Consider the following 12,325-nt stretch of genomic DNA (forward strand, 5'->3'; position numbering starts at 1 on the left):
CATATCATTTGATTCTTCCAAATTTTTTCAAAGTACCTGAGGATTTCATGTACTATAGACCTTTTCTTTCAGAATCACCCTGTATTTAAGTTCATCTATCTTCCCATCAACTTTTAACAGCTGTCCTGTCCCTATGGAAGAAAGTGTTTTTGTTTCCTTTGCACCAGACCGTTTTCTTCCACAGACTGTACTTTATTTCCTGCAGCCCCCACAGGTTAGCTAAGTACAAACTTAAGAACCAAACCTTTCTTTAAATTCCTCCGCCATTTCATCCCTGATAGAGCTCCCTCTTTGTCTGTCAGATGTGTTCCTTGGTCTTCCTGTTGCAGTTTGTTCACTAACATTCACATACAAATCTCTAAAGACTTCACAGAACAGCTGTATTTCCACTGGGAATAAATTACCCAAAGGTGGAGTACATTTAACAGCCAGGTGACGTCTGAGGCAATTCATTGCATTGGAATTTATTTAGGGAAGTCAGATTAAAGAAAGCTGTATAAATATACACCCAACTCATTTCCAATTTTTGTTTGTAAGTCATATGTTGTTTTCCATACACTTCACAATTATGAAACACTTTGTGTTCATCTGTCACATATGATTCAAATAAATCTTTTCATACTAGGTTACAACTGCAGAGTTCAATCTAATTTAAATGGTACAAATGCTTTGGTATGTGGTGCCATCTTCCAACAGTTATTTTCTACTCCCTCTGAAATGTGTTTAAAATTCTGACCAAGAGGTTTATGTACCCTTTTCTGATAAAATTGGTCCATCTGGCTGAAATTCTACCTCATAACCTCTGTCAGAAAAACATATTCCCTCACCCGACAGGTTCAGCACTGCCAAACCAATCGAAAAAAATCACGCATAAGTAACAGCTTTCGGGTAGTGCAGTCCCATGTTGATCATGCTGGAATTGCTTAGGTAACAGTTTTCATTGATTGTACATACTGTCTGCAATAGAATGCCAAGTTAATTGTTGCTGACTGAGGGTTTGGGATTTTCACCTCAGGTCCATCTGTTCAAATAACAACTTGAATTTTAGGGAATGTAGCAGCTGTTCGAAAATGTCTTTTGGGATGTTTTACCAACCTTTCTATATCCGCCTGTTAGTCAACATGGTTCTGTGAAAGAATAACTAGTCCTGCGTGTGCAAATGTGGACAAAGTCTTACATTCAAATTTTATTTTGGTAGTATAATCTCAAAGTGAAAAAATAAAAAAAAGCCATTTTCTAACTTGTGCACAGTCATTCAATGGGGAAAAAAATCAGATATTGAGAAACAATTACTTTTAACAAAATCATCTGTGGCACAATTACTCATGTCTCTAACAACAATTTTAAAATGAATGTAACTGAAATGTTTCTTTTTTATTTGTACTTTGCCTTTTTCAGGATAATCAGAGTTTCTACAAACTTCTAATTAATAATCCATGACTATCTATATTATTGGATTGTAATTACATTTATTTGATTATGTATTTTTGGAATGTGTACTGTTTTTCAAAGTTTCTGATATTACCTGTGAACTGGCTTTATAGAAACTGAACCAAATTGAATTACCTGTGGGGAAAATTATGAGATCGAAAGGACTGTTTCATTGCCACAAACTCTTTGTTAGAGAATTGCAGCAAACAGTTCTCTCTTTGGTTTCTCTAACAACCATTAAAAACTACCTGTATGAATGCAAGTTATTAGAGAGAAAGGTAAACATATAAAGTTATTTAAACACTATTCAGTTTTTAACTGTAAATTTGTGCTTTTGTCTAATAAGACTAAGACTGAGCTTTTCAGGAGCAAAACCTCCAGAGGGTTTGGTGTAATACAATCTAATCTAATCTAATGTGATATAATGCCCAATGTTAAATAAGGTACAGGATCTATGATGTTGTGCTCCAGTTTCTCTTCCTTTTACAAGTGACAATGACCAAAACATTGAACTTCTGGAATGGGTGGGCTAGTCTCTCCTTAACCTTAACAACCCTCTCACTATTTGCTCTTACTAAAGCTTTACCGCCTACCGGCTTTAGCTGTTAAATAATATTGAAGTTTGTCATAATTAGTAGTATAGTGATCTGTGGTAGTAGATCAAACACTAGCATTTTCAAATGTCATCTTTAAGAAATGATCATTTCATTAAAATTTTGCCTCAGTCATGAAATACTGTAAATTAGATAGAAAATTATAGTTAGTAGATCTATCTATCTATCTATCTATCTATCTATCTATCTATCTATCTATCTATCTATCTATCTATCTATCTATCTATCTATCTATCTATCTATCTATCTATCTATCTATCTATCTATCTATCTATCTATCTATCTATCTATCTATCTATCTATCTATCTATCTATCTATCTATCTATCTATCTATCTATCTATCTATCTATCTATCTATCTATCTATCTATCTATCTATCTATCTATCTATCTATCTATCTATCTATCTATCTATCTATCTATCTATCTATCTATCTATCTATCTATCTATCTATCTATCTATCTATCTATCTATCTATTGTCTGGCCACCCTGCTCCCCTCACCTCTATCTATAGGAAATCTCTGGGACATCATGTTTAGGTCCATGCCACTAGGTTGCACCTCAGACTGTCCAGAAACTCAGTGATGCCATGGTCAGGATCTGGGACGAGATATCCCAGGAAACCATCCGTCCATCCCATAAGGAGCATGCCCCGACATTATCAGGTGGGTATATAAGTACATAGGGACTATCCAAACTACTGAGTACCAATTTAAGTTGCTGCAATGACATTTCAGCAAATTAAACTAGCCTGCCGCATCAGTTTTTCGGTTTACATTTCTCAGGGACTTCAGATTAAGCCCTCTATGTGTTGATAATTTTCATTTTCATCAAATGACACATTACCCATTCCATATCAGCATGGATATCCAGCAAGATTTTTTTTTTTCAATTGAGATCTGATGTGTTTTCAAAGTATTCCAATAAGTTTTCGAGCAGTGTATTATGAAACAATTGTACGCAACCAGAAACAGCAAGGGAATGTCCAGACATCATATTGTTCAGGAGGTCCTCTGTCTGTGTCCCAGAGATAAATGTGTTTTGTTGTAAAACACGTGCTTCAACCCCAGAACTCAAGCAAAAAACTTTCATGAAGATGCTGGCTGAAGCTGGTAGGATTACAGTTTTGCAAATGCACACAGGGACAAAAATATGTCCTGTGTCTGATGAAACAAAAATGTGTTTGGATACGACAACCATTGTTACATTTAGAGGTAAAAGGGGGACACTTGGAAGCCTGAGAACTCCATCACAACTGGTAAGTACAGAGGTTGTTGCATTACATTGTGGGGGTGTTTTGCAATAGCGGGACTGGTGCACTTCACAATACAGAATTGCATCATGAGTGAAGAACATTATGTGGAAGTACTGACGCAACATCTCAAGACATCATTCAGGACGTTTGGCACAAATGGGTCTTCCGAATAGACGATCTAAAGCATAGCGCCAAATTAGTTACAAAGTGGCTTAGGGATAAAGAAGCCAGTGATTTGGAGTGGCTTTACAAAGCTCTGATCTCACTCCGATTGGAAATTTGTGGACATAGCAAGGCAAATTACAAACCTGACTCAGATACACCAGTTGTGTAAAGACACTATTCCACACAGACCATGAATAATACGAATGACCAAGAATTGCAAAATTTTTGTATTCATGAGGATTTGTGGAATCTTGCAAAATTTCTGTTACAATTTGTGATGCCCCAAAATTCAGTTATGACTCAGGTATGATGGCTGCAGATAAATCATGAGATTTGCATAAATATTGTCAAGAATTCAGCATAATTTACAAGAATCTATTAAGAATACTGCATGAATGTCAGAATCAGTTAACGATATGCCAAATGCATTTAAAAATCAGGTACAATTAAATTAGAATTCCTTACTATTCTTGACAATGTTTTGGATTTTTCACCAAGATATAATGAAAAGTAATGAGAGACTAACAGGAGTTAATGTTATTTGAGTGATGACTGTTCATATTTAAAGGTTAAAATGTTTTGAGTAAAGTGATTGTTTTTGCCAATAAAATGTAAAAACTAAAAAGCTTTTTTGGACATAAAATGTTGTAAGAAACTAAATAAAAGAAATGTATTTTACTTTGTTTTATGTTTCTTATTTATGTAAAAATATGTTTATTATTTTGTTTTAGTTTTTAATTTTTAATAAATTATTTCCCTTATTTCTTATTTTTTTTCAAAGAGATATTTAGGCAGGTTCAGGTGGTACAATGTCCCCGAGTGGTCAAGACAATGTTTCATGAATTTGAGTTAAGAATACATAGAAATGCTAATAATTCAAGTAGGAATAAATTACATTACCCTAAAATGAACCAGGAATGTGTTACGAATCAACTGAGGTATTTTGGCTTCGGGAGTTCGCCACCAAGATTTGAACAACTCAAAATGTTTGGGACAATTCCAAATGGCCCAAGAATTGCAGGAACTGACTAAGAATAAAATGTGAATCAGTTACAATTTCAGGAACTTATCATTCAACTAAGAATCCTGAAATTTGGCAATTCTTGGCGATTCATATTATTCGTTGGTTGTTTGGAATAAGGAGAAATGGGGCAATATTTTTGCAAATTATGGCAAGAAGCCAAAATATTTCACTCAAGCAAAGTTTAAATGCCATGCCACCCAATACTAATACAATATATGTAAATGTCTGACTTTGAAAAAAGTAAAAAAAAAAAAATCTCTCTCTCGTCATTCTGGTATTTAACAAATAGAAATAATTTTGGTAATCCTAACAGACCTAAAACATAAAATGTTAATGTTGATTCAATGTCAGGCACAGAAAAAAGGTTATGTGTTTTTAAAGACAATGACCTTATCTGATTTTACTAGTAATAAACAAATTTCTAGAAACATGCATTTTTAGTGATGCTGTGTAAAATGCATGTTTACTGTCTGGACTAGCTGGACCTCAACCATTTTTTAAAAATAATTATTTGACAATCATTTAGTTGGTGATACTGAAACAAACAACACCCACATGTAAGAACATTAAAGTACCATCAGCTGTATGTTTTCCAAATCTTTGAAATGCAAAACCTTGTTTGTTTTCTATCATACCTTTCCTTCCTTGACGTTCTTTGCAGTTTTCATGGAGGCAGGCACTCCAGAGCGACCACTGGGACAGCAAGCACTGGTGCTGGCAACGAATGGAGCAGTTCTGAACAGCCAATGGAGGATCATCTCCATCACACAGCCAGGCATTCACAGGCCTGGACACTGAACAAACAAACACAAACAAAAAAACACAGAGAAGGATAAACCGATTTGAAGTAAAACCATACACATTCAGCTGTGTAAAGTGTGTGTGTGTGTGTGTGTGTGTGTGTGTGTGTGTGTGTGTGTGAGGGATAGAAATTGCTGCCAGGTAATATATTTAGAATTGGACTCCTAACAGGCGTTTGGGCCAGGTGATGCGGATAGAGAGGAAGATCAAGAAGCCTTGCTGCTGTCAGATTGCAAAGTATTGATTTAATTCAGTTCTGACTTGGAAGACAGGATAGCATTTATTGTTAAAGGCTACCACTTCAAACTTTGCACGCTCTGGATAGAAGTTTAGCCAAGCTTATTAGAGAGTAACAAGTGGAAAGGCCAGAGGGGATCGCTCATCTGATGACAGACTCAAGAGAACATAAAATATAGGGCAGTTGGCAGCTGAAGGGAAACTAGGAGGTGTTAATCAAGACACAGTGAAACCAGTTTATGACTAAGCATGGCTGACATCCTCTGAAGATCACAGACAGCTGAGCCACCTGTAATGAGCACTGACACGGGTCTCTCTTGCAGCGTAAAAGAGTATTTTTTGACTGTCCAAAACAGAGAGATTTCAATCTAATGCTCCATGTTGATGCAGCTTCAAACATCGTTGAGAGGCAAATTTCCATTTAAATGAGAGCCCATAGAAAAATTACTAAATGTCCGCTGAGCATTTTGTCATTTTACCCACAGTAATTTACATGGTGTTTGATCTTCTGTCAAAATGAGATGCTTGTTTAAACACAGAGATAAAGTGCAGTACAGATCTTTCCACTTTGTTCCACAAATTGTTTTTATCTAAATTGAGCAGTAGAAAAAGCCCAGATAGCAGAAATTTCATATAACAGTACATGCAATGCAGCCTTGTGTGCTATCTTTAGCCAAATTAGCTTGTTGTAACAAACCCGTCATTTAAGATTTTCAGATTTTTCCCCAACGTTGTTAAAAAGCATAGGTTCAATCAAACACTAGGTCAAAATATGGATGTCTAAATCAGTATGCTTTCAACTGACAAATGGTTTTATTCATTATGCATTATGAAGAGTGTAATTTGCAAAAAGAATAAAGATTTCTTTTTTTTTTTTTTTTCAGTTGGTAGTCATTAAAAGGGGCCCACTGTGCTTAATTAAAATGACAAATGGTTAATACTTTTTATGCCACAGCATGTCTCTTCTTTTATTAATTAATATTTTGTGTCTTAATTTATGGTGATGCATACTGTAAGGCAACTTCCTGAATCTATAATTTAGTTTTGTGCACTCTTTTTGATGTATTTATTCCTTTATAAGCCATAGAATTTTATATGTGTGTTATATCTGTAATTAAATAATAACAACCAGAGGGTTATTCTTACGGTAATCTGTCCACTGTGCAGCCAATGCTTACAGTGGACACGCTAATTCAATAAAACTAATTTGGTGTAAACACCATTTATGCTAACAGCATAAATTAATAAATTGTAATTGTTGCCAGAAATTGTCAGACTGTAATTTACTTTGCATATTTACTTAAATCCAAACTAATAACTGCTTTTTTATTTTATCTTTGCTGTATTAACATTTCATGATGAATAATACAAAAACATTTTCTTCTAAAAATCTCCAAATATTTAATTTACAATATATAAAGATAAGAAGCCAACTAGTAAGCCATTTAATATTTGAAATAATTGTCACAAAACTCAATATTTTACAATTTGAACAGTTTTTTTCGATGCATTTAACAAAACCAAAAGTTTTATGGGGAAAAATAATCTGAAAATACATGATGCCCTTCAACAGAATTTGGATTGTACATTCGATACATCAGTTTTCTGAAAAACAAGCACAAAAAATGTTTGGAGGAAAAGGGTTAATGTAGTTGAAAAGGTTTCAGAAAATTACCCTGTACGGTGGCAGTAACTTCTTTTTATCCACATATAAAAAGCATTTACCTTTTGCTTGACTACAGCACTTCAGAGGCATTGCTAAATCTACTACTGTTTAAGACCTAAATTCACTTACTTAAAGGAATCTTGTAAGAGGCGTTATATTCGTTAAATCTTTATTTTTTCTCTTATGTTTTATGACTCTTACTTAGCGAAATATTTTTTAATACGTTCTAAGGTTTGGGAATTATATCGTCAGAGGTAGAATGAGCTATTTTATATGCAGAGCAGAGATCCCCTGTTGTTCAAAGTCTTCACTATGGTCAGAGTGAATCACACAATGAATAAATTGAAGATACTGCACACTTGCATTAGAACATACTTTTCCTACTGTTAAGCAGAATACATGTTTTTATCCACATAACCAACACATACAATGTTCTACTTCTAGAATTCACTTTAATAATACAGATCACAGCTTTAGGTTTGCCTAAAATATATGAACATTATATCCACATTTAATGACACTGAATAGTTCTAGCCAATATGGGCTTCTGGGCAGCTCTGAGTCAAACACGAAGTTATTTCGCTCACCTTCCTTCCTATAATGTGGTGCTGAATCATCGGAAATTTGAACGCAGTAGGTCTTCCTGGTCTGGACCCCACCTCCACACAGCATACTAATGTTAGTCCGCCGTTGATCCTGCTGGCTCAGTAAGGGTCGGATGCGGCATTCACCCCAGTCAGTGGTCCTCCACATGTACCTTAGTAAACACACCGGTATGGAAATACAATGTAATGCAAAAGTATTCCCATCTCTTGAACCTTTTCATATTTATTCACACTATAACCACGAACCTCAAGATATATCCAATATCCAACACAGAGTAGTGTCTAATTGTTAAGTTTTTAACATTTTTTAAAAATGTCAGATTGGATATTTTTTTTAAAACTGTTTTAAAAAGTCTTGCCACAGATTCCTAATTGAGTGCAAGTCTGGATTTTGACTAGGACATGAATATGCTGTGAGCTAAACAATTCTATTGTAGCTTTGAATGCCCCAGTTTCAAGTCTTGTCCAGACTCAAACAGGCTTTCTTCGAGGACTACCCAATATTTAGCTCGTCAATCTTCCTATCAGTTCTGACCAGCCTTCCAACCCTACTTAAGAAAAGCATCCCGACAGTTGGATGCTGTCAATTTCTTCACAGTGACACAAAATAGTTGTGCATGTATACCACAAAGTAAAGTTGTATCCCCATTTAATCATGTCGGCTTCTTCATCATTTTTTCTCTGTTCCTATCTGGCCTTTGACATACTTTAACCAGGATTTCTTGTCCCTTTCTTTAAATAATGGAAGTTTTCTTACTACTTTTCCATAAACGCCAGATTTGTGAAGTGCACAAGTAAGAGTCCAGTCAGCAGTCTCCCACCTAATCTGTCTGTCTCTGCAGCTCCTCCAGAGTTACCATGGATCTCTTGGCTGCCCCTGCTCTTTGTCAAAATGTGAAAAACATATATTGTTTTCTTTTCACTTCACAATTCTGATCTACATTGTGTTGATCTTTTACACAAATTCCTAAAAATTACATTAATGTATCTGACAGAAAAGAAACAAAATATGAAAAGGTTAAACTGTTACAAATTGTTTTTTAAAACACTGTTTAAGCATCTCATGAAGTTTACACCAGACATGTTTTAGATGCAGGTCTTTCAAAAGTAAATCTGCCATCTAAAGAGTAAACAATGATTTAAATGAATGTCAATTAGAATAAATCATTATGGAGAATTAACAATCAGTGTACTTACTTTTGTTTGCAACTGCTTTCAAAAAGTCAAAGATAAATTATTATGTTTATTCTGTGGCACAGGCTTCTTTCAGTGAGTCAGAAGGAGGGTGTGATGATTATTTTGATTTCAGAACTTCTAAATAATGTTTGGTTTCAACTACAAAATATGCAACGATGCAGAATGCAATAATATTTCAGGAGATTACTGCAACAACAGCCCCTGGTAATCTATCAAATGCTTAATTTACGTAATGAGTTTTCCCCTAATCATGTAAATCCCCTGCTCTCAGCCACTAAATGTAAATTTAAATGGAGAAAAAAAACTAACTAGCAGAGAATGTAATTCTCCACTGAGTTCTTTGTTCAGTGCTTGTTTTATGAGCTAAAACCTATCCTAACTTCAGTCCAACGATGGTCTGGCATCTTTTTCCACCTAGGTCAAAACAACTCATCAGGTTAGTTCTGAACAGAATCATTAAGTTTTCTTGCTGGTTATAGTGATAAATGAAAAATACTCTGATAAAGAAGTCAGAGTGATCAAACTATAAAATGATATATTTGTTTCCTTTGAGGTTTCTGTCATCAAACCCACATACAGAGCAGTCAAATTAATAACAGTTATTTGGTCTAAAAATTATGACCACACGCTTGTAGATGAAAATAAGTCTGGTTTCTGAGCACTGAGCCTGAAAAAAGAAACACTATATAAAGATTATATGAATACCTGGGACATTTTGAAAGTAAATCGCCAATGATGTTGCAGGCTTCCTTTTCCTCAAGATAAGGACATTGTTTTCCTCCTCCATTTGGGATTTGTGTTATGATCCGTGTCCGGACGCGATACCCAGGAGACAGATCGGTGGATCGGCAGGTCTTTGAGCAGTAACTCCACGATGACCAGTCAGAGATTTGACAGTCTTTGGGCATCACACATGCCTGGAAGGTCAGCGGGGAGTTGTCCTTCATACATAGACTGAAGATTGAGAAGATTTTATTACCAAGTCAGACACCTCAAAGAGAATTTGTTTTACGACATAAAACTACTGTAGCTTACATTATGGACTATGGTGGATAGTGAAACGGATTTATGACAATGATCTTTGCAGCTTTTTTCTTTTCGTTTAAGTAAAGTTGAAGGCTTGAACAAATATTCTTACATGCTCTCAAGTGAATTTGATGTGAATTTATAGTTTAAATAAAAAAGATAAAAACTATTTTAAAATCAAATTTATTTTTTCTTTAACCCAGATTCTGTGTTTATGCTGTTGGGAAAGAGGCTAGGTATTTTATTATTAAACACTGGCTCAAAAATTGTGACCCAATTTGTTGGGTTAAGGAATAGACTAGAAAGAGCCTGGTTATTGTTTACAGGCCGCCATTTTTAACTATATAACAACCTTATCAAACTTCAATGAAAATCCTCCACATGATAAATTAAGAAATTATAGGATTGTTAACTACTCAGAATGGGATTGACTTTACATTTTTTATCAATTAAGCAAGTTTTCAGTAATAGTAATTTTAATACCAAGTACCTAAAAAAATTGACTAAAACGACTAACATTCATATTGATGGACTATACTATGTACTATAATGATGTACTATTTAAATATCTGTCTGATTTCTGTCAGTCATGTAAAAAGAGGTGTTTATTTTAATTCCTTCAAGGATTGTTCACAGAGGTTAGAATAAAAATATCAAGAATCATGAATTCTAGTGCACATGTAGCATGGGTTTTGCACTGTATGTTTGCACAGGCCCTTGCAGCATTTTTCCTATGGGCCTGCTAGTTACATTGAACTTTAATTATAGTGCAGGCCCCAGGTGTAGTTGGGATTTAAATGGATTAGTGGACAAATCTCATTAAGTAACATTTAAATATCAGATGCCTAGAGAATCTACTGGATCTTCTAGTTATGTTTAGCCCCATAAAGAACAAATAAACGTTGCCTCATTTACTTCTGGATAAAAAATCTGTTCTTTGAAAATTTTTGTTAAGAAAGAAGTAGTCCAGATTTTATAAGTGCTACAATGAACTAATTTGCTTTTAAATTCGTGAAAGGAGTTCATTTGTTGTTTATTTCATTTCCAGTTGTTTAATTGGGCAATACAAATAATGAGGTCATTACGAGCACACACCACAGCACATTTAATTTTATATTTTAGAATTAGACTCAAGAGAAAGTAAAATAAGACCAGATTAATTTAGAAAAAATACAACTTCGAAAGCTACAATTTTATCTAATAGCAAACCAAGTTAATTTAAGTACTGCACTGCAAATGGTACCTTTGCCTTAAGCCCATAAAGCCACTTAACCATTGAAGAGGATGACCTATAATTTTAAAATATATAACAAGGTGCATGAAATCCACACCTATGTTTAATTCCCTGTTCCCAAAAAGGCACGGAATACTAAACACTTGTCACTGCTCATAAATGTCTAACAATAGCTAGCATCATTCAATCACAATTCAACTAAAGGTTGTTTCTGATATGCTGGCCTCTTTGGATGGTAGTCTAATATTGAGTTTAACAGCCGTATAATGGTGTCACTATACACCAAGAGGATGGTATTTAGTGGCATTTAGACAATACACTACAACAGAGACGCAATGATTTTCCTCCCCCAGTGATGAAAGCACAGTTCTGTGTTTGTGTGTGTGTGTGCATGTGAATGTGTGTCCCATTTGTTCGTTTGAACGTGTGGCAAAATCCATTCTTATCAAATCCAAATACCAGGTTCAGCTCAAAAGCAGTGACTGAGGGGAGCACCACTTGACATTTAACACAATAATACCTCACCTCCCTGGCAAAATGCTGTTGAAACAACGGCTCTCACATAATCTAGTTATAATGGAATAAATAACCAACATCTGTAAAAAGCATTTTATGTCACTGAATCCACCTCTACATGAACAAATCAGCCTTTTGGAGACCATAGGGGGATCACATGTCTTCCACATGACAAAAACAAATAACTTAGTAAGGAAGTGAGTAAGTATGTACAGAGGTAAGTACAGTAAGTAAATGAGTAGATAAGTAAATGTGTACAACAGAGAATAAGTAAAAAAGTAAGTAAATAAAGAGGTAAGTAAATAAGTAAATAAACAAAAATGTGAGCAAAATGCTGAATATTTAAATAATTAAAAGGATAATTCAGTAAGTAAATAAATAAATAGGTAAGTAATAAAAGTAGCCAGTAAGTAAGCCTGTAATATATAATTAAGTACTTTACTTACTTTGTTTAGTGAACCAGAAACACATCAAGCTTTGTTTCTTAATTAATTTAATTGTTTTCTTCCCCAGATATTTTGTTTGAAGCAAGGAATGACCAATTTCAACTGA

General features: G+C 34.6%; 1 protein-coding gene across 4 annotated transcripts in view; it reads right to left on the reverse strand.

Annotated features, from left to right (window-relative positions):
• Nucleotides 1-12,325, reverse strand: part of thsd7ba (thrombospondin, type I, domain containing 7Ba) — a 356,829-nt gene that overhangs the window by 166,461 nt on the left and 178,043 nt on the right. For all 4 annotated transcript variants that reach the window (XM_047371186.1, XM_047371185.1, XM_047371187.1 and 1 more), the window contains exons 5-7: nt 9,703-9,951; nt 7,783-7,952; nt 5,127-5,285 (exon numbers count right to left, since the gene is read on the reverse strand). In XM_047371186.1, coding sequence (XP_047227142.1) covers nt 5,127-5,285; nt 7,783-7,952; nt 9,703-9,951 — 578 coding nt within the window. The remainder of the gene's footprint in view (nt 1-5,126; nt 5,286-7,782; nt 7,953-9,702; nt 9,952-12,325) is intronic.

This window comes from Girardinichthys multiradiatus, chromosome 7, assembly GCF_021462225.1.
Source record: "Girardinichthys multiradiatus isolate DD_20200921_A chromosome 7, DD_fGirMul_XY1, whole genome shotgun sequence".
Taxonomy (NCBI): domain Eukaryota; kingdom Metazoa; phylum Chordata; class Actinopteri; order Cyprinodontiformes; family Goodeidae; genus Girardinichthys; species Girardinichthys multiradiatus.